Consider the following 24,773-nt stretch of genomic DNA (forward strand, 5'->3'; position numbering starts at 1 on the left):
TCTCTCTCTCACAGTTCATGGCCTCCCACGGGAACGCTGCTACCAGGGCCACATACGAGTCCCACGTGCCGTCCTTTTATTACCGGCCCACATCCTCCGACTGCCAGTGAGTAACAGAGGGCTTTGTCAGGGCCCCCGGTAAACAGTGCTAGGCCCAGACCCATGAGGACCACGGGGCAGGGAAGGGCGGGAACAGTGTCGCCCAGGGAGCTCACGGGAGCTGGGCCTCTGTCACAGGGGCGGCCCCCTTGGGCATCTCCACCTGGCCTGGTTCTTTTTTTTTTTTTCTGAAGCTGGAAACAGGGAGAGACAGACAGACTCCCGCATGCGCCCAACCGGGATCCACCCGGTACGCCCACCAGGGGCGACGCTCTGCCCACCAGGGGGCGATGCTCTGCCCCTCCGGGGTGTCGCTCTGTTGCGACCAGAGCCACTCTAGTGCCTGGGGCAGAGGCCAAGGAGCCATCCCCAGCGCCCGGGCCATCTTTGCTCCAATGGAGCCTTGGCTGCGGGAGGGGAAGAGAGAGACAGAGAGGAAGGAGGGGGTGGGGGGTGGAGAAGCAAATGGGCGCCTCTCCTATGTGCCCTGGCCGGGAATCGAACCCTGGTCCCCCGCACGCCAGGCCGACACTCCACCGCTGAGCCAACCGGCCAGGGCCTGGCCTGGTTCTTGGCAAGGTGGCCAGTGCCCGGGGGCCAGAGGACTGTCGGTAGCTCCAGCAACTGGGTCCTGGGTCCGAGAAGCAGTTGTTGTGTGCGACTTGGCCTGGCACAGAGAGCTTGTGTCGCTCATGGCCTCTGAGTCTCAGTGCCCCGTGTGCCCGCCCTGCGGGGCCTCGCGGGCTGTGTTCAGCCTGGGCTCCCAGCCTGGCTCTCTGAGCCCGTCCCCACCTGCCCTGGCTGCATGGCCCATCCCCGCCCTGCCCTGGCTGCATGGCCCGTCCCCGCCCTGCCCCTGCCTGTGTCCCCCCAGGGCTCTTTCTGTTTCTACTGAGGACCCCCCTCCTCTGGCCCCTCGGGTCTGGATGGGGAGCACTTAGCACTTTTTCTCTTGGGGCCTGGGGGCTGGGCACTCTCTGAGGGGAGGGTGGCCTCAGAGTCTCTCCGCCCAGCACAGGGTGGGCACACCTGTGGGTCCTGGAGGTCGGGGTAAGTGCAGGGCCCAGGGTCTCAGGCAGGGGGTTGGGGGTCTCAGCTGTCCTGACCCCTCTGTGAGGCCCTGGGAGGCTGTCCCCGTCCTGGAGCCACGGCTACGGCCTGGCCCTCCCCCTCCCCCTCCCCCTCCCCAGCGTGTCTAACCCTCTTAATCAGCAGCCCCCCCCCCCCCGATGCCCAGTCCTCTGTGTCCCCAGGATGGGATGTCATCTCTGCCTGGGAACCCCCTCCCAGCCCCCACCCAGGCCAGTGACACCAGGTTCCGGCCCTGACCTGGGCAGCACCTGCCTCCTGCTCCTGACGGTAAACTAGACGCCTGTGGGCCAGGCTGGTGCTGAGCTGTTTCCATCTCTGCCTTAAATGTGCACGGGGTGGGTTCCGGTGCCATCAGCTGGCTCCTGGCTCCGGGCAGCCGGAGGTGTGCCCAGACACGGGCGACTTACTTCGTTCCCTGCGTGTTTATGTGTCCTGGATGACGTGTCCCCCAGAGGGGCGCTGGGTGGCTATGTTGTCTGTGAGTGCCCGGCCACTACTGGGCAACCTGGGCCCCAGGCCAGCTGGGTGTCGGTATGAATCAGCGAGGCCGGGCAGCTATTTCTGAGACGTGATGTTATCACCCGGCCGCAGGCTGCTCTGTGGTTGGGTCATTTGCCTTCATACCTCACATCTCCTGCCTGTCTGCACCTGTGACAAGGAGCAGGTTGGCCCACAGGCTCGTGTTCTCGCTGGGATGCTTAGCAGGCCCCCGGGCACCCTGGTCCCTGCGGCAGGCCCCTTTGCAGGTGTGTGGTCAGGGCCTCCCTGGGGGGCTGGGCATCCCAAGGCAGTGTGCTGATGCCCAGGCGGGACCTGCCTTCCGGAAGCCTCCACCAGCTGAAGGCTCTTGGGAGCCTGGCTCTGTCCACACGCAGCAGATGCTCAGGTCTGCCCAGGCCTGGTCCTGGGGGGCACAGATGCCAGGAGGGGTGGGGTTTCAGAGAACCCCTTGCCGGGCTGGGATCAACGGGGAGGCCTGACCGGGAGGTGTGGGGGCTGCTGCCCGAGCTCTGGTGCCAGCCGTGCGGTGCTGGAGGTGGAGGTGGGTGTTGGTGCCGTGCCCATGAGACGGCCGGGGGCAGTAGGAGGTGTGGTCTGAACTGCTTTGTGTCCTGCCGGGCACATCCTGGCTTTGCACACTGAACGGGGCTTCTTGCAGGGCAGGTCTACATCCTCCTCCAGGAGGCAGAGGCCCTTTGGCCTCAGTCTCCCCAGCTGTAAAATGGGATGGGTGCCACCTCTCACCAAGGTGCCCCAGGAACAAAGCAAAGGATGTGAGGCCTGTGGCCAAGTGTGGCCCAGAGTGAGTTCTCTGGACATAGTGGTCCCCGCCCACCCATCTGAGGCTCAGAGCCCCCGTGGGCTGCAGTTAGGGAGAAGCATATGAGCTCAGAGCATCCAGTGACCTGGTCATTTTTAGCGGCTGGACAGTGACTCAGCGGCCCAGGCCCGGGCTCTTCCTGTGTTGCTGCCGGTGTCGGGGGTTTCGACACTGACAGTCATCGCTCTCCTCTCGGCCTCACTCTGCGGGCACCCCCTGCCCAGCTTCCTGTGTGCTGGGTGTGGGCAGGGCACTGGCGGAGCTTCCTGGCAGCTGTGGACCTGTGGGCGCCCCTCTCTCCCTGGGTCCCACAAGTTCTAGATCCCAAAGTCTGCCCAGGGCCCCAGCAGAAGAGGGTGCTGTGCTCGCTTCCTGGGGCCTTGGGGACAAAGCATGACTGGCCAGCAGCTTCAACGCCAGAGTCCGTCGTCTCACTGTCCAGAGGCTGGACAGGCGAGAGCAGGTGTGCAGGGTGCCCCCGAGGCCCCGATCCTGGGCGTGGAGGCGCGCCTGGTCTGCGTCCCCACGTGGCCACCTGTGTGCCTGTGTCCAAGCTCCCCTTTCTGTAAGGACATCCGTGTGCCTGTGTCCAAGCTCCCCTCTCTGTAAGGACACCTGTGTGCCTGTGTCCACGCTCCCCTCTCTGTAAGGACACCTGTGTGCCTGTGTCCAAGCTCCCCTTTCTGTAAGGACACCTGTGTGCCTGTGTCCACGCTCCCCTCTCTGTAAGGACACCTGTGTGCCTGTGTCCACGCTCCCCTCTCTGTAAGGACACTTGTGTGCCTGTGTCCAAGCTCCCCTTTCTGTAAGGGCCACCTGTGTGCCTGTGACCACGCTCCCCTTTCTGTAAGGACACCTGTGTGCCTGTGTCCAAGCTCCCCTTTCTGTAAGGACATCTGTGTGCCTGTGTCCACGCTCCCCTTTCTGTAAGGGCCACCTGTGTGCCTGTGTCCACGCTCCCCTTTCTGTAAGGACACCCGCCGGTCAGGGCTGTCCTGGTCCAGGTGCTCACCTTTTTTTTTTTTTTTTTTTGTGACAGAGAGAGAGGGACAGACAGGGACAGACAGGAAGGGAGAGAGATGAGAAGCATCAATTCTTTGTTGCAACACCTTAGTTGTTCATTGGTTGCTTTCTCTTATGTGTCTTGACTGGGGGGCTACAGCAGACCGAGTGACCCTTTGCTCAAGCAAGCGACCATAGGGTCATGTCTATGATCCCACGCTCAAGCTGGTGAACCTGCGCTCAAGCCAGTGACCTCAGGGTTTCGAACCGGGTCCTCTGTGTCCCAGTCTGTCACTCTATCCACTGCACCACCTCCTGGTCAAGTACATTTTAATCAATAATCTGCAGCCGCCCTGTTTCCAGGACCAGGGTTGGGGCCTCAACGCAAGATTTGGGGCAGGGAGTGGACGCAGTTCAACCCATAAGTGCCCCGTGAAGAGGCAGAGATGACATGCCCAGGGGTCACCTCCCAGGAAGCAAAGCCTGATGCTGACCTTGGGGAGGTGTCCTGATGCAGAGGACTCGGAGGCTGACCGAGCGGGGGTGGGGTGGGGGTGGAGAAGGGCATTTGGTAATGGCGGTCAGACACCATTGTGGGGAAGCCCGAGCAGATGAGCTGGGTGGGATCTGTGGGCACCACGGCCACACTTGTCCACAGGGTCATGTCAGCAGGTGTCCACACACTGGGCCGCCCTGCCCTCCAGCTCCACCCAGCTCCTGGCCTGCTCCGGATGGAGGGGACTTGTCTTGGCCACCAGGGCCTGGCCCAGCGGGGTACTGGGGGCTGTGAAGCAGCCGCCCTGGAACACAGGACAGGTGTGGGGAGCCCCGGCCACCATCAGCGGGCTGTGGGCACGCCCTGATGATCATTTACATAAGTAACCAGAGCCTGCAAGTCCAGACAAGACGTGGATTCGTGGTTCGGGGGCTGGGGGTGACTGCCCGTGGGCATGGGCTTGTACTCAGGGTGATGGAATATTCTGGAACTAGGTCATGGCGGCAGCTGCACACCTTGTGAACACACTGTGAGCCACTGAATGGAGGAGCGCTTTAAGGGGGTGAATCTGATGGTGTGTAACTCACATCTCAGTTTTTTAGAAAGGCGGGAGGTACTTGAGATAAAACTGCCCAATTAACCATTTTAAAAACCAAAGCGGGCGTCCCTCAGCCCTGTCCTTCGCGAGCCACGTGTCCAAGGCCCCCTCTGTGCTCTGTCTCCAGCCTCCTGCGGGAGCAGTGGATCCGGGCCAAGTACGAGCGGCAGGAGTTTTCCGACCCCGAGAAGCAAGAGCCCTACTCGGCAGGTAAGGCAGCCACGGCTCCGCATCCCCCGTCTCCACCTCCAGGTCCCCGAGTCTGTCCCTGCGTCCCCTGGGTCTCCACCTCCAGGTCCCCTAGTCTGTCCCTGCGTCCCCTGGGTCCCCACCCCTCTCCCAGAGCAGCACAGCCTAGGAACCTAGGGATGGGCTGATTGGTCTGGATGCATCTTGCCATCCTGGCTTTGACCCTGCAGCCGGCCGGGCCTGCGTGAGGTGCAGCCGGCTCTCCCGCCTGATGCAGGAGGCGCCTCTGCTCCAGGGGGGCTGCAGGGTCCTGGCAGAGAGGGGGCACTGCTCCCAGGGGGGCCTGCAGGGTCCTGGCAGAGAGGGGGCTCTGCTCCCGGGGGGGCTGCAGGGTCCTGGCAGAGAGGGGGCTCTGCTCCCAGGGGGGCTGCAGGGTCCTGGCAGAGAAGGGGGCTCTGCTCCCGGGGGGGCTGCAGGGTCCTGGCAGAGAAGGGGGCTCTGCTCCCGGGGGGGCTGCAGGGTCCTGGCAGAGAGGGGGCTCTGCTCCCGGGGGGGCTGCAGGGTCCTGGCAGAGAGGGGGCTCTGCTCCCGGGGGGGCTGCAGGGTCCTGGCAGAGAGGGGGCTCTGCTCCCGGGGGGGCTGCAGGGTCCTGGCAGAGAGGGGGCTCTGCTCCCGGGGGGGCTGCAGGGTCCTGGCAGAGAGGGGGCTCTGCTCCCGGGGGGGCTGCAGGGTCCTGGCAGAGAGGGGGCTCTGCTCCCGGGGGGGCTGCAGGGTCCTGGCAGAGAGGGGGCTCTGCTCCCGGGGGGGCTGCAGGGTCCTGGCAGAGAGGGGGCTCTGCTCCAGGGGGGGCTGCAGGGTCCTGGCAGAGAGGGGGCTCTGCTCCAGGGGGGCTGCAGGGGCTGCAGGGTCCTGGCAGAGAGGGGGCTCTGCTCCAGGGGGGCTGCAGGGGCTGCAGGGTCCTGGCAGAGAGGGGGCTCTGCTCCCGGGGGGGCTGCAGGGTCCTGGCAGAGAGGGGGCTCTGCTCCCGGGGGGGCTGCAGGGTCCTGGCAGAGAGGGGGCTCTGCGGAGGGGCCGGGCGCCAACAGCTGTCAGCGCCGTGGTTTCTGCTGCCAGGAACGGGTGACTTGTGAGCCCCTGGGAGTCCACAGTGTGAGAGGCTCCATCTGCCCGTCAGGGACCCCTCCACACAGGTTGCCCGAAGGTGCTAGCTGTTCCCACATCCAGTCCGTAGTCACAGGGCCGGGAGCAGCCAGCACTCCTGCGTGGCAGGCCACTCCGGTCCCCTCTCCTCCGATCTCCCACCCAACACACGGCTGCTGTGACTCCATGGTCCCCTCTCCTCCGATCTCCCACCCGACACACGGCTGCTGTGACTCCATGTCTGTCCACCCCACACAGCCATTCCTCCTCTGCTAGCGAGCCCTGGCCTGGGGCTGAGGGCTGGGCTCCTGGGCCTGGTTAGCACCTGGGACCCTCCCAGGCTCCGTCCCGCCTGAACCCCCGCCTGCTGCTCGGGACCCTCGGGCACACTCAGCTGCAGCTCCCTTGTCCCCGGTGCAAGCGTCTGAGCTGCCGATGACGAGGCAGCACGTGACCCCGTGTCAGGTGGCACTGGTGGGCGACACGGCTGCGGCACTGAACTTTGGTGTCCATCTCCACGTCAGGACACTCTGGTTCTAAGTGACAGAAGCCTGACTTGGGCATAAGGAGCGGCGTGGCTGACCCAGTCGGGCGGCTCTCAGGCACAGCTTGGTCCAGGGTCACCTGTGGTGTCAGGCTTGGCTGTGGCGTTTCCACCGCCGGGATCTGCCGCTGGGTTAGGACCAGCCCTCTGGGTGTGTCTGCGCCCCCACAGGCCTGGATCTCACAGCCCTCTTGTGGGTTTGCAGGACAAAGGCCCGTGTGGCTCACAGAAGTGCGAGGTGAAGTCTCGTTTCTGGTTCTGACTGGTCGGGTGGGCGTGGGACCGGTCGCGATGACGTGGCGTGCGCCCTGGGCCGCAGGGGCGGTCCTCACGAGGGAATATGGGGCGTGCATGCAGGCAGCTGACCCTCGGAGCTTGTCCCTCACGGGCGCTGGGAGGGGAGGGAGACTTTTCTGTGTGTCTGGGTGTCAGTTACCGGCACGGGGGGCCAGGTCTGTCCCTCTGCTTCCTGCTGCGGACGGGAGGTGGTGACAGTGAGGGAAGCCAGGACCCCAGACGGGCAGCGGTCACTCAGACCCAGATCCTGCCCAGCACCCTGCTGGGATGGAGGGACAGGCCCCCAGCACCTCCACGTCCCCTCTGCCCAGCCCCACCTCCTCCCCACCAGCCCTCCCCGCCACCAGTGCCTGTGTTCAGCCAGGAGGGGCAGGGGAGAGGCGGCCCCTGGCTGCGCCCCGGCCCGTGGGTCTCCTCCAGGGGCCCTTCCTGCCTCTGAGGAGCACGGGGGTTCCCGTGAGCACTTCCTGCTCTGCCCAGATTCGCCACAACACTTTCTCACCACTGAATGCAGAAGTCCCGGCAGAGGAGAAAGGGGAAACGGCTGGCTCTGGAATCAGGGTGAGGCCCGGCCCGGCCTGCTGCCCAGTGCCCAGGGCTGCCGTATCCCCGTGTGGTGACCTGCACGCTCAGTGCGGGCAGTGCCCCCAGGATGCTGGAGCAGGTGGGTCACCACCCACTGACACCGGCTGGGGCCTCCGACGAAACCAGACCTGCCCCCGGACGTCTGGGGGCTCCCGGTGACCAAAGCTGGACAGTTTGAACAATGAGAGGACGTGGTGGCATTTGTAGCCACAGGATGAAGTAAATGTCCAAGGCCCACACCGATGCAGAGAAGTGAACCAGCGAGGGGCACTGCTGTGGAAGAAACCAGCTGATGGGCCCAGAACACACACGGAGACCTGCGTGGAGCCGGGGTCTCTCGTAGACAAGACCTGCGTGGGCGTTGGCACCCGAGGAGTGGTCCCTAGACACTGACGAGAACAAAGGAGCATGTGCTGACTTCCTGGCCGACCCCCTTCCCAGGTGACAGGCTCGTCACCACCACAGACACGACAACACGTCACCTGGCTTCGGTCGTAAGGACGTCAGCGTCTGAGGGACCCTGGACAGATGCCAGTCCAGCGGACGTCAGCGTCTGAGGGACCCTGGACAGATGCCAGTCCAGCAGCCATCAAGGTCGTGAAACGCAGACTACGTGGAGAATCCGGGCATGCTGGGGACTCTGCTGCTGGCAGCCTGGGGCAAGGGGACCTTGGGGACACCTCTGTGACAAGGGCGGGGGCTTTATTAGCCGAGCTTTGCTGACAGGCCATGGGCGGGACAGGCACGGAGCCCCGTGGTCTCCCTCCTGTCACTGCGCGGGCGCTGACTGGCTGGGCAGGACCTGGTGGGAGGGAGCGAGGGTGTGGTGAAGGCCCTGGTTCCAGGTAGAGCCAGACGGGCAGGTGCCACCCTGGCAGGCCCCCCGTTGCCGCCGTGGCCAAGGTCACAGGCTCCCCGAGGCCCCTGCCAGCTGGTGTGACCCTGGGTGACAGCGGCTCCTGGCTCCCTCCCTGCCCGACCCCGCCTCGAGCCACAGCCTCAATGGCTGCCTTTCACCGGTGGACAATGCCCCCTGTTGTCCAGAGAGCCAGGCGCCCAGGCTGCCCCCAGTCACCGACAGACACAGCACTTCCTGCCGAGGCTGCGGACCCCGCTGCTCCCCACCTCCCTCCAGCCCCTGAACAGCCTGGTGTGCAGAGCAGGCCTGGGCTGCCAGCCCCCACACCCTGTCCTGAACGTCACAGAGCAGAGTCCTGGGGGCTTCCTGAGGGAGTGACAGAGCCTGCCCTCGGCCTCGGTGTCCCTGTGTGGTGGGGTGATGGTGCCCCCGTCTGGGGTTGTTGGCAGCATCGAGTGATGTCTGTGGAGCACACAGTGGGCCCGTGGCATCCCTGGGGATGCTGGTCGGGGGCCGACCAGATGGTGGGTTTGTGCGGCTCCCCCTGGAGGGTGGGCTGACTGCTCCGTCACCCGGGGGCTCGCCCTGGACTCAGCCCACGTGTCCCGTGTCCCGGCAGCGAGCTCCACGTGGGCGTCCAGATTGCTGTTCTCATGTGGGGGCCTGTGTGGGGGTCTTGGGGTTGGGGGCATGTGGATGGGGAGGGAGGATGATGTTGGGGCTCATGTGGCCCCCACGCCTGCTCTGCCAGGCGCCTGGACACCCAGGTGGGGCGTCCGCAGGTGGGGATCCTGTAGAAGCTGGCCAGCCCGTCCACGAGCAGGGGTGTCTTGTCCTCTGTGTGCCCTGTGCTGGTGCTCGGGGGGTCCCTAGGGAGCAATGGTGACCCTAGGGAGCCTCCAGGCCAGCCCCTGGCCTCATCATGAGCGGCCTGCCTCCTGGGGAACAGGATTTGGTCCCCAATACCCTGCTGGCTGCTCTGTGACCTTGCAGAGGTCAGGTAGTGTCTGTGCCCGGGGTTCTCTGTGCCAAAACCCTGCGGACCAACGGTCAGAGCCTGGTCCCTGGCCTGGCAGTGGGTCTGTTCCGTGTCCTCACCTGGGCCCTCTCCTGACGTCATCAGATGGAGCCACCATGTGGAGCCTGGTGTGTGGCTCGTTTGCTCAGCAGGACGCGTCTGAAACACTGCGTCATCCCTGCACTGCAGCTCATCCTGCGCGGTTAGCGCGTCTGGGCCCAGCTGCAGACACTGGCCGGGCCCGTTTCCCTCCGGCCATATCATACAGATGTGTTTCACTTTGCAGAACGCTGCCAGTGTCTTGAAGGGCGGCTTGCCATCCCCTTGTCTGCATAGAAGGTGCCAGGTGAGCTCGCCCACCTCGGGACAGGCAGTGCTGTGGCCTGGCCACTCTGGCAGGTGGGCAGTGGTCTCATCACTACTGATGTGCTGGACCTTCTCCTGTACAAGTCGGGGTCTGAGAAGAGGCCACTGCACAGGGCGTGGCCGTGGGCTGGCTCCCCCCCTTGGACCCAGCACACAGTAGGTGCACTGCAGGGAAGGCTCTGACACACAGTAGGGCCCAGCACAGAGTGGCCACGGGCACACGACAGGTGCTCAGTGAACGCTGAGTGAGCCGCCCGGCCCCTGCCCAGGACCGCCAGCCCTTTGGGAGATCTGTCACCCAGCCGGGCCCAGGCGTGGGCAGATGGCACCGCCAGGCACTCTCCCACTGTCTGCAGCCTGGCGAGGCCCCTCCCGGGGCTCCACCCACAGTTGTGGGGCTGAGCGGGCCCCTCCGGCTGGGCGGTGCCTCTGGGCACAGCACTGCGGCCGTACAAGGGGGGCCTGGGGCGCATGGGGTCCAGGTGCCTCGAGAGCCCGGGGAAGGTGGGCAGCAACCGTGCCTCACGTGCCGGCCCAGGGACTGGAGGCTGAGACGACGCTGACCCCACGCTAAAAGGCCAAAGCACTGTCCATCTGCTGGAGCCATGTCGGGGACCCCGGCCAGCGCCCATTTGAAAATACTCGGTGCTGTCATCGTGCTTGAAATTAGGCCTTCTGGCGGCTCGGTCGGGAAGCCGGCGGCCGGTGAGCCGGACAGGCTCAGGCCAGCCTCTCCCACCCTCCTGTCGTCTCTGGACTGGAGACGTGAGCAGAGCTGGTCAGTGAGTGCAGGGTCACAGGGCCTCCCCCCAGTTGCCGCCGGCCACTCTGCGTGTCCTGGGCTCTGCTGCCACCTGCTGGGTCTCGCGGGAAGGGCAGGCGGGAGAGGGCCCCCAGCCTCTGACTGCTGGTGAGGGGCCCTGGGGCTGGGCTTCCTCTCTGAGCCTCAGTTTCCCCTTCTGTACAATGGGGATGAGAACAGGTGTCTCGGAGATCCTTCTGGGACTGGGTGAGACGACTTGTGTCGGGCTGGGGGGGGGGGGCTTGTCCTGGGCGGTGGTCAGCGGGATCGCAGACACAGTCCTAATGGACACCGTCCAGGCTGTGCAAAGCAGCTGTCCCGCGGGCACTGGACCATTGACCCGCAGACTGCTCCCTGGCTTGTGTGCTTATTCAGTCAGTTAAGAAACACGTCAGGCGGGGCCCTGTTTGGGCGTGGGGACACAGTGGTGGCCCTGCTCATGGACCCTGAGTGACGAGGGCCTGGGCGTTGGGGGGAAGGCAAGCAGGCCGTCTGTCCTGAGAAGCCCAGCTGCCACCTTCCTGGGGGCACTCTCTAGGGTGCAGAAAAAACAGCGCCTTGTCTCCAGGGTCAGGAGGGGCTGCCAGGCAGTGGTGTGGGGTGGTGGTACCAGAAATGCCAGCACTGGCATCAGGGTCTGGGTGGTGCCCCCCGACACTAATAGCACTAGGCGGCCAACACCTGGCTCCCACCCCAGACTGGCCCTCAGGGCACGTGGGCAGCAGGCCCGTTCCCCAGAGCTGCTCTGAAGCCGCTGGCAGTTGCCACAGAGCCCACACGCCCTGCAATTCCCCCATGAACGTGTCCCTTGGAAAACATGGTCACACCAGGCAGAGCAGAGCTGCTCACGGTGTCCTCAGGCCTGGTCAGTGCAACAGCGTCCAGGGAGGAACCTCTGAGCAGGCAGCACAGCCTGTCCCTGCCTCCCTGGCACGGTGGTGAGGGCTGACAGGCACCCTAGGGGGTGCCCACCACAGGGAGCTGTGGTTAGAGTGGCACTCTGCCTTCCGAGGAATAAACTGGTTCCTGCAGTCCTGGCGGTGACATCAAAGTGTGGGCAGGGCAGGCTCCTCCATATATGCCCTCCAGCTCCGGGGCCGGGGCGTTCTTGGTCAAGGTCACATTGCACCAGTTTCTGTGGCCATGTCTCCCGCTGCCTCCCTCTTGCATGGACCACGTGATGACATCTAGGACACTCACCCATCCCGAACCCCTTCCTCACACCTGCAAGTCCTGTGGTGCCAGTTAAGGTGACCCTCCCAGGTGCCGGGCAGTCGGCAGTGGACACTTGGCTCTACTCTTCTGCCTCCCACAGGTGTTCACACAGGTGTGGGCTCATGGAACCGCTCGCAGGCCTGGGACGGGGCACTTGGCTCCCTATATGCCTGTTCCAGCTCCCAACAGGGGGCACTGCCGAGCAGTGTGGCCGGCAGCGGGCAGCCCGGGGTCCCAGCACCTGTGGGCAAGTCTGGCCCAGCCTCTGTGTGCTCTGGGCTTTGGGCAGATGGTCCCTTGGTCCAGTGTGGCTCAGACTTTCCCTGTGGGGGCCGCCGCAGACTGGGCTCAGCGCACTGGTGGCCACCAGCCTTGGTCCATTGTGACCGTCTGACCCCACGCCCCCTCTCCCCTCTGACCCCTGTCCCTGCTCTCCCCAGGATACCGAGAGGGCTTTCTCTGGAAGCGCGGCCGGGACAACGGGCAGTTTCTGAGCCGGAAGTTTGTGTTGACTGAACGAGAGGGAGCCCTCAAGTATTTCAACAGAAACGACGTGAGCTGCCTGGGGTGGGGGTGTCCATCCTGGCCTCCTCTTTGGAGGCCGTGGCAGCTGGACAGCAACACCACCATGTTCTCCGCTTCCCTCATGTAGTTCTCGGGAACCACGCTCCCCTGTTCCTCAGGGACACCCCACTCTGGTCCTAGGTCACCTGGCCTGGCTTGGGTGTGCTGGAGACAGGAGCACGACCCCCCCCCCCCAGGCAGCACTCCCGGGCATCAGAGGGACAAGCACAGGCGGGTGACCCTGGGTCCCCCAGGCCACAAATGGGAGGGGTCCCGAAGGCCCTGCCTCTGGCAGAGCTGCCCCAGACCGGCTCTAGGTCAGAACATCACTGTGGTCACTACAGCAGTTCATGACAGCCTCTGCACCCACCAGCCCCAGTCCCAGGACAGGAGGAGGCTGGCAGGCAGGGTGGGTGCAGATGAGAGAGGGTGTGGCACTGGGCGGGGCAGGGGCCAGTCTGCCCTGGTGGTGACTGCCCAGCATTGTCCCCTGCAAGGGGACACCATGACCACAGACTCAGACTGGGAAGCCCCGGCCTGGAGGGGTGACCTGCAGAAAGCCTGGCCCACGGCCAGCGCCCTCAGAGCCCCCCCCACCCCCCGCCCCCGTAAGCTCAGAGACACCCTGCGCACCTGGTGCTAAACCCAGCCTTGCCCCCAGGCCAGGGAGCCCAAGGCCGTCATGAAGATCGAGCACCTGAACGCCACCTTCCAGCCGGCCAAGATCGGCCACCCGCACGGCCTGCAGGTCACCTATCTGAAGGACAACAGCACACGCAACATCTTCATCTACCACGAGGACGGGAAGGTGGGCGCGCGGGCTGTGGTGGGGGGTGTTTCTCTCCTTACTCTGCCGAGCTGTTTCCTGGGTCGAAGCTGAGCTGAGCCGCCATCCGGAACTTGCCCAGGTGGCCTTGGCGTAGAATCCTAACCGTGCCGCGGGCCCTGGTGTGCCAGGACTTTGTTGAGGACTTTCACATCCGTGTGCGTCGGGGACGTTGGCCTGCGGTTTCTCGTGGTGTGTTTGTCCGGTTTTGGCATCTTGGTGTTGCTGGTCTCACAGGGGAGTTGGGAAGTCGTCCAGCTCTTTAAGGCCTAAGCAGCTTTGTAGTTGTTCCTCAGTGTTGGCTCAGTTTCCCCAGTGAAGAGGCCATGAGGCCCAGGGCTTCTCTTGGTTGGGGTTGGGGGTTTGCTTCACTGATTCAGCGTTTGTACCAGTTACGGGGCTAGTCAGAGTGTTTCTTCTAGGTTTAGTCTTGGTAGGCTGTGTGTTTCCAGGAGCTGGTACTTCATCAGGTGACCTCCTGCACGGTGAGCACAGTGCTTATCGTCCTTTTCACTTCTGTGGTTCGGCGGTAACGTCCCCACTCTCGTTTCTGGTCTCAGTGATTTGAGTCCTCCCTCCCTCCCTCCCTCCCTCCCTCCCTCCTGAGCTATCCAGCTGAAGACTGGTCAGTTTTGTGGGTTGTTTTGAGGAACCAACTCAAGGCATTTTATGTTTTCTCGACTGTTTTATTTATTTCTGCTCTGATCTTCACTATTTCCTTCCTTCTGCTAGCTTTGGGTTTAGGTGGTTCACTTTTTAAGTTCCTTGTAAGCTGGGCTGAGATCTTTCCTGCTGTTCAATCCCAGCGTTTGCAGCGACACTTCCTCATTGGCGCCCGTGCATCCCGGGGTCTGTGCTTTCGGTTTCGGTTTCGCTTGTCCCTAAGCGTTTTCTCCTTCCCCTTGTGATTTCTTCTTGGATCTGTTGATTCATTTCCACGATTTCCTAAATCTACCGGTTTCCTTTGTGCTGACAACGTCATCACTCCTTCCATGGTGGTTGCAGAAGACACTCTGTATCTCCTCCATCTTTTACAATCTCCTGAGACTTCCTCTGGGCCTCCCCCGAGGTCTGTCCTGGGAAAAGTCCCACGTGCACTCGGGCGGAGCGGACCCTGGGCTGCTGCTGCGCGGCGGCTCCGTCACGCCTGTCGGACCTACTTCCTGCGCTGTGTCGGGTCCTCGCTCCCCTGGGTCTCCTGTCCGGTTCTCCCGCCCACTGCGGAGCGTGGGGTACGGAAGTTTCCAGGCACTGTCGCAGAACTGTTTCTCATTTCTCCCTCTGCTCTCTCAGCTCACGCGGGTCTATCATTAGGTACAGAAATGTAATACTAGATTTCATATTAATAATTGAGTGTTTTTGTCTTTGGCGGGGGGGGGGGGCAGAGGGACGGACAAACAGGCTGGAAGGGAGATGAGAAGCATCAGTTCTTCGTAGCTGCACCTTTGTTGTTCATTACTTTTTCATATGTGCCTTGACTGGGGAGCTACAACAGAGCCAGTGACCCCTTGCTCTAGCCAGTGACCTTGGGCTCAAGCTATTGACCATGGGGTCATGTCTTTGATCCCACACTCAAGCCAGATGACCCTGCGCTCAAGCCAGCGACCTCCCGGTTTTGAACCTGGGTCCTCTGCTTCCCAGGCCAACACTCTATCCACTGGGCCACTAACTGGTCAGGCTAATAATTGTTTTCAATGTATCTGTCTCTTACATCATGTGGGAAACAAAAGCTCTAGTTATAAACATTGTTACAATAACAGCAGCTTTTGTAATTGGCCAGTTTACCTTGACTGAGTTCTTACTTCTGTGCTCATGTGCTGCCGTTGCCCGGCCGCTCAGGCAGGACCCCGTGTGACCGTTTTCCTGGAGGGCAGGTCTAGTGCTCAGACTCCCTCAGCTTTTATCTCAGAATGTCTCAATTTCTCCTTTCTTTAGTTCTCTGAGCATCTTTAAGACTGCTTTAAAAGCTTTGTCTTATGTATCTGCCAGGAAGTCTTTTTCAGGGACATATTCTGTTCATTTGTTTCCTTTGAACGGACCCTGCATTCCTGTTTTCTGCACGCCCATCTGAATCTACCGGTGTGGTAACTGAAGTCAGACTTGTCCCCTCCCCAGGCTCTGGGGCTTTGTTACTGTTTTGTGTGTGTTATAGGCTGTTCTGTGCAGAGTGACCTCAGGTGTAAATGTGTCTTCGCAGGTCTTTCCTGAGCCTTTCTCTGATCAGGTGTAGTCACTTGCAAATTTTCCTTGAATGCGCACTCTCCTGGTCTCTGATGTCTGGCTCCCAAAGGGAAAGTGAAACATGGAGGGAGGCGGAGGGGGCACTGGCCTTTGAAATCCTGGGCAGTGACTTCAGCAACAACAGGAGGTGTGGCAGGAGGTGTGGCACTGCCTGCCCCTGCCCACCTCACACCTGCACTGCAGTCTGCCACGTCTGTGTTCACGCTGTCATGACCACGTCAGTGCGCTCAGACCCGTGCAGGACGGCAAACTGCTCCTTTCCTTCCTGGTGCCGTTCTTTTCCCGGAGCCGACAGCTCTGTCCACCCCTCCTGTTACACGTGTGCGTGTCACTCCCCCAAGCTCTCCGCTGAGGCCCTGGGTGGAGTCAGGCACCCCGGTATCAGCCAATTCCAGCCATTGGGGGCCCCTGTCCTGCGCTGCATCTCACGCCACTGGGTTTACTGCCCCACCCACTGGGCCAGGCAAGGTGTGCCGGCAGCGGGTCCTTGAAGGGTGTGGCCAGTGGCCAGGAGGGGCCAGTGGAGAAGGCCAGGCTGGGGGTGACTGAGCAGGAGGTGTTTTGTCTGGGGCCTGGCGATCAGGGAGGAACAGTGACTCCTTGCTGGCTCTGCCAGGTGGTGCTGGCAGGGTGAGCAGATGGGTTCATCCAGGGTTGGGGGACAGGGGGGCAGGGGTCCCTGCAGCAGTGGAGCATAGCAGCCAGGAGGAGGGGCAGGGCCTCTAAGGAGCAGAGGGCAAAGGGGAGGCCGTGGAGTGCACAGACTCAGGATGGCCCGGGGAGGGGCAAGACTGCAGGTCACGAGACAGCCCCCCCTAAGAGGAGAGCCCAAAGGGCCCTGGGGGCTGGCTTGCTGTCCGCTCCACCTGCTACCCACTGCCAACAGCACGGTCTCCACCAGGCCAGGCCCTGCAATGGAGCCTCTGTCCTCCCAGGACACCTCAGGACCACCCCGAGCAGGCCTCACCCTAGCACAGGTGCACCTGGGGGTGGCTGAATTGGGTGCTGCAGCCTGTCCTTGACCTGACTCGGGGGCACCGCTGAGCTGAGGGTCCGAGGGCCACACAGCTCACTGGGCAGGCGCCCAGCCCCGGGGCCACAGCCCACAGCCCACAGCCAGCCTCTGCCCCTAGGAGATGGCGGACTGGTTCAACGCACTCCGCGCTGCCCGCTTCCACTACCTGCAGGTGGCCTTCCCGGGAGCCAGTGATGCAGATGTGAGTGGCTGCTGCTGTTTCCCCCTGGGGAGAGGCTGGGGGGCTAACCAAGGACCCACACGGGCCTCCAGAAGTCCCCACCACTGATACCTAAAGCCTCCTAAGTGATCACAGCAACCCTTTACTCTAGGGCATCTGGCCGGAGCTACGGGGGGAGGGGCAAGGGGCTGGGGCTCGTGGGGGCCGGCCGGGGAGCTGAGCCTGTTTCCTCCCCAGCTGGTGCCGAAACTGACCAGGAACTACCTGAAGGAAGGCTACATGGAGAAAACAGGGCCCAAGGTGCGTCTCCCGGGAGCCCTGGGGTCCCAGGCCCCACTCCGTGATCAGCGCCAGTCACCGGGGCGGGGGCACTCCCAGGCAGGGCCTCAGCTTGCCTGCAGGATGCTAGTCGGTCATCTTGGTGTGTATGGCCCTGGCCTCCAAAATGTTTTGTACGAACAGGCCCCACTGACCCACACAGGCGGACTCAGGACGGGCCCCACCCTTCATCATGTACCTGTGCCTCCGCTGGGCCCTGTCCCAGCCACAGGGGTGACTCACCCAGGTGGCCCCACAGCCCAGACCCACCTGGCCCACAGGGAGGACAGACACAGGCAGGTGGGAGGAGCCGGTCCAGGGCGCAGCAGAGGGAACAGCCTGATCCACAAAAGGCAGGAGGGGCTGAGCATGGCTGGGGGATGAATACGCAGCCCTGTCCCCCTGGTGTCAGCTGTGGTCATACGGGGGCAAGGGGCCAGCCTCAGGCCAACTGGCCAGTCAGTGCCCCTCTGCCTCACAGCAAACAGAAGGCTTCCGGAAGCGCTGGTTCACCATGGATGACCGGAGGCTCATGTACTTCAAGGATCCCCTGGTAAGGATCCAGGTCAGCGGGGCCCCTTGCAGGGTGGACGTGCCCGCTGCTCCCACCACCCTGAGAGAAGTCAGCGGTGGCCAGTTCTGCTGTGAGGGAGGAGGGGAGGGCTCTTGGGTCCTGTGCCCACAGGCCACCCAGCTCTGTGCAAAGCTGGGCCCCCACGGACAGGGGGCTGCCCACAAAATAGCCCTCCTGGCCCCCCACCACAAGTAGGGTGGGTCAAGGGGCTGGGGTCCCCACTCAGCTCAGCCAGTCCCCACCTGCAGGACGCCTTTGCCCGAGGGGAAGTCTTCATTGGCAGCAGGGAGAGCGGCTACACGGTGCTGGACAGGCTCCCACCGTCCACCCAGGGCCACCACTGGCCACATGGCATCACCATTGTCACGCCAGAGCGCAGGTTCCTGCTGGCCTGTGAGACAGAGTCGGAGCAGCGGGAGTGGCTGGAGGCCTTCAGGAAGGTGGTGGACAGGCCCATGCTGCCCCAGGAGTACGCAGGTGAGGGCCGGGCGGGCTGGCCAGGGGGTGGGCCCAACAACCCTGAGTGGTGTGACAAAGTCGAATGCCTGTCCTTTCCAGTGGAAGCCCACTTCAAGCACAAGCCCTAGCGAGGACGGTCCTGAGGCTGAGGAACGTGGACTCCATGTGGCTGGCGAGGCAGTGGGGGCTGGACCATGGGGCCTGCAGACAGAGCACGCCAGCCACCCACCCAGCCCTGGCCCTGAGGGGCAGTCTGGACATGGCTGGGGCCTGTGCTTTAGCCCCCAACCTGTTTCTCTGGAACCTCACTGTGGGCTGCTGACCTGGCCTGACCTCTGACCCCATCATGCTGCTGCCCTACCTCCCCACCCACCCTGATCACCCCTCAGGGCTGGGCCTCCCTGCGCAGGGCAGCCTGGTCCCCTGTTGACTCGCCCTGACCAGCAGGCTAGACTGGGGACAGTGGGTGGCCTGCATGTCCCCTTCTCCTTCCCCATCAACAAGTATTTATTGAGCACCTACTGTGTGTCAGTTGTGGGCTCCTTGGGGCTGGAGGGGGAGACACGGTCCTCGACCTCAAGTGACCTGGGGGTCAAGAGGCCTGCCACCTGTTGTGCCCCCCCCAGCCCAGGCCTCCAGGCTGTCTGACCCCTGTCCTTGGGGCACCTCACCAGTTTAGGGCTCGGTGCTACCAGTGCTCACCCTTTCCCCAGCTGACCTCGCCGTCTCCAAACCCCTGGAGGATGGAGGCAGGGTCCCAGGATGGCTGGGCTGGGGGTGAGGGCAACCCGGGGTGGGGACACTTCGTGCCCCAGACAGGTGCCCCTGCCCAGTGGAGGCTGCCGGTCTGCCCGTCCTCAGAGCCGAAGCCTGGCTGCAGTAGCTTCACCCAACACCGCCGTCCACTCACTGACCAAAAATGAGACGAGTCCCAAAGGCAGGAAGGAGGACTCGCCCCGCCTTTGGGGCCGCCCACAGCCTGGCCCTCCTGGACTAACCTGCTGCCCTTCCCTGAGCCCAGACGTGCGGCACCCGCTCTGCAAGTGCGTGAGTGTTTGAGCCTGTGTGTGCATGTCCCTGCGTGCACACGCGTGTGGTGCCCAGGAGACCGACACCCTTGACATGCTAACAAGATAGGAGGGAACAGCGTGAGGACAAACCAGGTGGGAGGCGTGCCCCCAGGGCTGGACCCCGTGTGGACGGGGCGCTCCCTCCCCTGGTCCTCGGGCGGCCAGCCAGCCATCCTGGTCCTGGACTCCTGCATACTGATCAAGTTTTGCCCACACCCCAAAATGGAGGAAATGCAGGGGCATTTGCAGCCAGTTCACAGGCCCCGTGTGCTGCGTGGTCAGAGCAGGCACTGAGTAAGCACACCCTCCCACAGTGAGGAGGGAGGAGGGTCGCTGGACTAAGGGAAGGTGTGGCCACGCATATGTTGCATGTGTCCTGCCCAGCTGTTCAGCTAGCTTGTTCTGCACTTGTCTAGAACTATCCTGGGCATAATCGCACATAAAACACTGACATCCTGTCCATCCCTCCCAGAACATATCCACCCTGTGAGATGCAATTCATGGTTTCAAACTAGGTAGAAATGGGAGTTGTGGGTTCTGACCCCACACCCCACCTTCCCCAATGCCACCCCTCCCCAGAGAACCCTGGGTGGCCAACAGTGGGGCTCCGGCCTCAGGGTGCAGGTCAGCGCCAGCCCATCCCGCGGCCACGGGCAGAAACTGCACACCTGAACCCACTGGCAAATTTGGCTTCTCCAAATTTAAATGAAACAAGACTCCCCGCACTGGCTCTGCATGGCCACCCACTCGGCCACCATGGCCACAGTGCCTGCCCCAGGAGCTCACTCAGAAAGGACCAGTGCTGCAAAGCCCAGTATAAAGATTTATTTAAACTCGACAATTAACACAGCCTCCTTTAGTTCTATTTACAGTAAATAGAATCGTGTACTTTGTTCCTTCCATGCATGATCATTGTGTATTAATCTACAATTCTTATTTTAATTGTGAAAAAATAAAGTGTGTCCCGCTTCAGTCATCCGGGAACACCTGAGAGCGTCAGTGAGGAAGGACCGCGCGGCTGTTCCTGGGGTTACGTGGTTAACCCTAGGACGTCAGGTCAGAGGATCGTCCCCCGTGAAATAAATATTGCATCACAAGGTGAAGTCCTGCAGCCTCCGAACGTCGCACGACGCCCCCGCGCAGGCCGTGGCGCAGGGATTTGGCATGGAGCGCCGCCCGGCCCTGCGGAACGTCCACTGGGGTCGCCCAACGGCAGCCACCCCCGCCCCGGGTGCCTGTGCCGGCCCTCGGCACCCAAAGGAAACCAGAAACAAAGGACCGGGAGAGGGTGGTGGCACACAGCTTGTGCTTTATTGTGGGTCATTCTGAGGCCGCGGCAGCCCTCGGCCAGTGCGCACAGCAGACGCCGACGCGCGACCACCGCAGTCCGGGACCCGGAGCTTGGTCCAGGGCTGGGCTCAGAACCGCGCCCGCAGGTGAGGGCCTCTTCATGCAGGCCGAGGGGCGGCGTCAGTCGAGCTCAATGGGGCTGCTGTCGTCCTGACTGTCGTCGCCCTCCTGCTCCGAGGAGCCCATGAGGCTGCTCAGAAGGTTCCCTGGAAGCAAACGCACAGTCAGGGGCCACGCCCACCCGCACGCCAGGCCCCGCCTTCCACGCGCTGCGCTCCGCTTGGAGCCCTCAAGTACCCCAGCAGGGTCTCTATGGGGACAGGGCACGAAGAGCCACTCAGGATGCTCGCTGCAGGACCTGAGGGCCGCGAGGCCGAGGCCGAGCCAGTCAGCGGGGACATGGCCAGCAGCCTTGTCCCTACACCACATCACGGAGCCCAAGGCCAGGCAGCGGGAGGATGTGACCACACGTGCGGAACGCACACTCCTCCAGGACCCGGGCAGACGTGTCCTCGTTTCAAGGCCACACGTAAGAACGGGTGCTGTCACCGCCAACACTTTTCCTTTTTACTTCTCTAATTTTTACTCAAAAACTATTATGTCAATATAAACTCAAAGTTTAACAAGTCCCCTTAAACAAACTGCAAGGGACCATGAGCGCAGAGACGTGCCCCATGCTCTCAGGATGTCATGGAGGTAAAGCCTCCCCGAGTCGCACACCAACCGGGAAGGCTGGTGCCCGGGCAGCAAGGCGGTGAGGGTGGTGTGGTGTGGGACCACGCCCGGCAGACGTGACTACTGTAAGCATGCAAGTCCACCTCCCACGCTGCAGCACGCCCTCGGTGGTGGAGGGCGCTGCCCACTGGGACCAGGGTTCAATAGCTACAGCGTATGTGGCACAGACCGGCTTGCCCGTTTAAAGGAAAACGGCTTTCAGTCTCGGAAGAGACAGGGAGGGCTTTCCGTGCAGCCCAAAAGACCAAGTGGGAGCTCCCCGCACTCTGGGACCCGCCTCAGCCTCGGAAAGGACCGGCAGCGAGGCCAGCACGTGAGTGACATGACCCTCCTTGTCTGCGTGGAGACAGAAAGGAGGGTGCCCAGGGCCAGGGAGGAAGATGAAGGTCTTGAGGGGACGTGGAGATACTGGGCAACAACGTGAATGTACTTACAGCCCCTGAACTGCACACGCAGATGGTGAAAATGGCACGTTTCACATCACGTGTATTTTACCACAATAAAAACCAGAAACAGAAGCCTGGTCTCTCTGTGGCCCATGGGGAGGGAGCCTTGTGTAGTGTGGAACGGGGAGAGCTGTGTGTGGGATCACGGGCGCCCCTAAAAGCAGGCCGAGACGGGGAGCATGCAGCCTCACCTAGCAAGCCTCCATAGGAAGACGTCTGCTTGGGGGGCACCCCGAAGAAGAGCTGTCCTATCCTGTCGAGGTACTGATGGAGGAGAAGGCAGCCGTGAGGAGCCCAGGAGACCCCACAAAACACATCCGTGGTCCTTGCCCACCCTCAGTGTGAGCCCCTCCATCAGCAGCCCCGCGTCTGCACGCCCTCACCTCGTTGTACATGGGGTCCCGCCGCAGGGACGGCTGGTACTGCTCACACAGCACCGTGAACACTGTCAGCTTGCCCCTGAAACAAGGCGGAGTGAGCACAGCTCTGCAGCCAGCCAGGCACCAGCACAGGTAGGACAAGACAGCCTCACATGCACACGCCTTTCCCCACTCCCTCACACACCCGCACTCTACCCCATCCACACCCGCACTCAACCCCATCCACACCCTCACACCCACTCAACCCCATCCACACCCTCACACCCACTCAACCCCATCCACATCCACACACCCACTCAACCCCATCCACACCCTCACACACCCACTCAACCCCATCCACATCCACACACCCGCACTCAACCCCACTCACACCCTCACACACCCGCACTCAACCCCATCCACACCCTCACACGCACTCAACCCCATCCACATCCACACCCGCACTCAACCCCACTCACACCCTCACACACCCGCACTCAACCCCATCCACACCCTCACTCAACCCCATCCACACCCTAACACCCACTCAACCCCATCCACATCCACACACCCGCACTCAACCCCATCCACACCCTCACACACCCGCACTCAACCCCATCCACATCCACACACCCACTCAACCCCATCCACATCCACACACCCACACTCAACCCCATCCACAACCCTCACACACCCACACTCAACCCCATCCACATCCAGCAGCACTCAACCCCATCCACATCCAGCAGCACTCAACCCCATCCACACCCTAACACCCACTCAACCCCATCCACATCCACACACCCGCACTCAACCCCATCCACACCCACACCCACTCAACCCCATCCACATCCACACACCCGCACTCAACCCCATCCACATCCACACACCCACTCAACCCCATCCACATCCACACACCCGCACTCAACCCCATCCACACCCTCACACACCCGCACTCGACCCCATCCACATCCACACACCCGCACTCAACCCCATCCACACCCTCACACACCCGCACTCGACCCCATCCACATCCACACACCCGCACTCAACCCCATCCACACCCTCACACACCCGCACTCGACCCCATCCACACTCACATCTTCCCAAACACACATACACACATGTTCTGCCCACATACCTCGCCACCTCTACACACACCCACCGCCCTCACAGAAACTCACCCGTCAACAGCCAGCAGCAGAAACCAGATGAAATTGAGCAGCGGCTGCACGAAGGGCGGGCCGTTCTCGATGGACGGGTGTTTCTGTGTGTACGTCGTGAACACCACAGACGCACTGCTCTTGTTTTTTAAACAGAGAAACCTGGAATCAAGAACACCCTCGTCAATGGGGATACAGCCATGCCAGCAGCCGGCACAGTGCGGAACGGGTACCTTGCCCAGGCCCGTGCCACATGGCACCACAGCCGGGACTCAGACTTGCTGGGCCTTGTGTGCACACCAGCTGCCTGTGAACATGGCAAGTCTGAATCTGAAGAGAACTAAGCTTGGGAGGGTGACAAGGTATGAATGGGGGGAAAGGGGCTGCTCTCTCCACACACTAGTCAGCACCTGTCAGGCACCTGCCTGCAGGACAGTCAGCCCAGGGGGTTGAAGCCCCAGGAAAGGTGCCTCCAAAGAAGACAGGCTGAGGTGCAGCCACGGACACACATGAAGACACGAAGAGGGACGGGGCTCATGACCTCTACACAGAGCCAGGGCCACTGAGCTCAGGAGCCCTAGTGCAGGCAGGTACCCCCTTCCAAAAAGCACACCCTGCCCCAGCGCCTGGCTGTGGGAGGATGAAAACTTGTCCCCATCCCGAGGGGACGGGCTCACACTGGGAAAAGGCAGAGTCCCAGGAGCCGGTGCCGGCTCCCACACAGCTGTCCCTCTGCTGTGCACACCAACACTGTCAAAACACCAGAAAAAAAACAAGGGACGAGAAGGCCGCACAGGACCCGGGTGAGAGAAGCTGGAGACAGAGCCCAGGCACAGAAATGCAGACAGGTGCAGACACCTGGGGAGCAAGGCCAGCCCTCATCACGTCACGTCACGTCACGTCACGTCTCGTCATGTCACAAGGTCCTGCCTGGTGCCTGCTAATCACATGTGTCCCACAAAGAGTGAGCTGCCTGACACAAAAAACAAAAGCATAAAAGAGAAGATGGGGGAGGGACACGACAAACATCTGGGTAACAGAAGGATGCTGAGGTCAAACACAACCGACTTCTCGTACCACCCAGCTGACCCTCTCCCGGGGGCCGTGGGGGTCCAGAGGGACATGGGCTGCAGCAGGGGCCACACTGGGTACATGGCATGTGTCTAGGTCAGGCAGTGGCTTAAGCAGATCCAACCCATGAGCCCAAGATACCTACTGTAGGACCGCCTGGGCCACGAACATGTCCACCTCGCTGCGGAACCCTCTGGAGGTGGAGTACTCCACCAGCATGTTCGCACACCCTTCTCCGTCGGTCGAGTGCAGGAAGTGATACCGAGACTCACAGTAATTCTGTTCTGCAGGGAGAGGGAGACCCATCAGTGCCGGCAGCACAGCCCCGGAGGGCGGGTCCAAGTCGTGTCTCCTACACCCGGCCCTCCCCGCCCATGCTGCACCCACCCCACCCCGGCAACCCCGGCGAACAGCAGTGGTGCCCGTCCCGCACCTCACAACTCCCTCAGGCTCTAAGGTCCAGTGCAGACGGATGCGAGGGCGGGTTGTAGTGACCTGGCCTGGGTGGGCTTCCTGGCCATTCCACATCAACACTTGTATTAGTTGAACCGTAAGATAAGCCCGCTGGGGACCCTCCCGACCTGCGCCAAGCAATTTCATGCAGATCGGGTGAAATGAGATGCTAAACCCACCAATCCCAACATGGGTACCTGGACCTGCAGCAGTCAAGCCCAGCCCGGGGCCGCCCAACAGACCACGCCCGGCAGAAACCTGCTGGACCAAGGATGGCACTCCCAGCAGGTACAGGACCCAAGTCCCCGTGAAGACAACAGAAGAC

General features: G+C 62.4%; 2 protein-coding genes across 5 annotated transcripts in view; one reads left to right on the forward strand and one right to left on the reverse strand.

The window, feature by feature from the left end:
• Positions 1-18,318, forward strand: part of ADAP1 (ArfGAP with dual PH domains 1) — a 37,531-nt gene extending 19,213 nt beyond the window's left edge. The window contains exons 3-11 of one of the 2 annotated variants that reach the window (XM_066273574.1): positions 15-106; positions 4,736-4,818; positions 12,064-12,176; positions 12,849-12,995; positions 16,391-16,471; positions 16,688-16,750; positions 17,250-17,321; positions 17,591-17,819; positions 17,901-18,318. In XM_066273574.1, coding sequence (XP_066129671.1) covers positions 15-106; positions 4,736-4,818; positions 12,064-12,176; positions 12,849-12,995; positions 16,391-16,471; positions 16,688-16,750; positions 17,250-17,321; positions 17,591-17,819; positions 17,901-17,929 — 909 coding nt within the window. In that variant the 3' untranslated portion in view covers positions 17,930-18,318. Of the gene's footprint in view, positions 1-14; positions 107-4,735; positions 4,819-12,063; positions 12,177-12,848; positions 12,996-16,387; positions 16,472-16,687; positions 16,751-17,249; positions 17,322-17,590; positions 17,820-17,900 lie in introns of both variants that reach the window. The other variant, XM_066273573.1, reaches the window with a different exon arrangement.
• Positions 18,319-19,681: 1,363 nt separating this feature from the next.
• GET4 (guided entry of tail-anchored proteins factor 4) overlaps positions 19,682-24,773 on the reverse strand; it is a 29,212-nt gene continuing 24,120 nt past the window's right edge. For all 3 annotated transcript variants that reach the window (XM_066273575.1, XM_066273576.1, XM_066273577.1), the window contains 5 exons: positions 24,141-24,279; positions 22,946-23,086; positions 21,786-21,861; positions 21,594-21,666; positions 19,682-20,427 (listed from right to left, as the gene is read on the reverse strand). In XM_066273575.1, the coding sequence (XP_066129672.1) occupies positions 20,342-20,427; positions 21,594-21,666; positions 21,786-21,861; positions 22,946-23,086; positions 24,141-24,279 (515 nt within the window). In that variant the 3' untranslated portion in view covers positions 19,682-20,341. The remainder of the gene's footprint in view (positions 20,428-21,593; positions 21,667-21,785; positions 21,862-22,945; positions 23,087-24,140; positions 24,280-24,773) is intronic.

Source organism: Saccopteryx bilineata, chromosome 4 (genome assembly GCF_036850765.1).
Source record: "Saccopteryx bilineata isolate mSacBil1 chromosome 4, mSacBil1_pri_phased_curated, whole genome shotgun sequence".
Lineage (NCBI taxonomy): Eukaryota > Metazoa > Chordata > Mammalia > Chiroptera > Emballonuridae > Saccopteryx > Saccopteryx bilineata.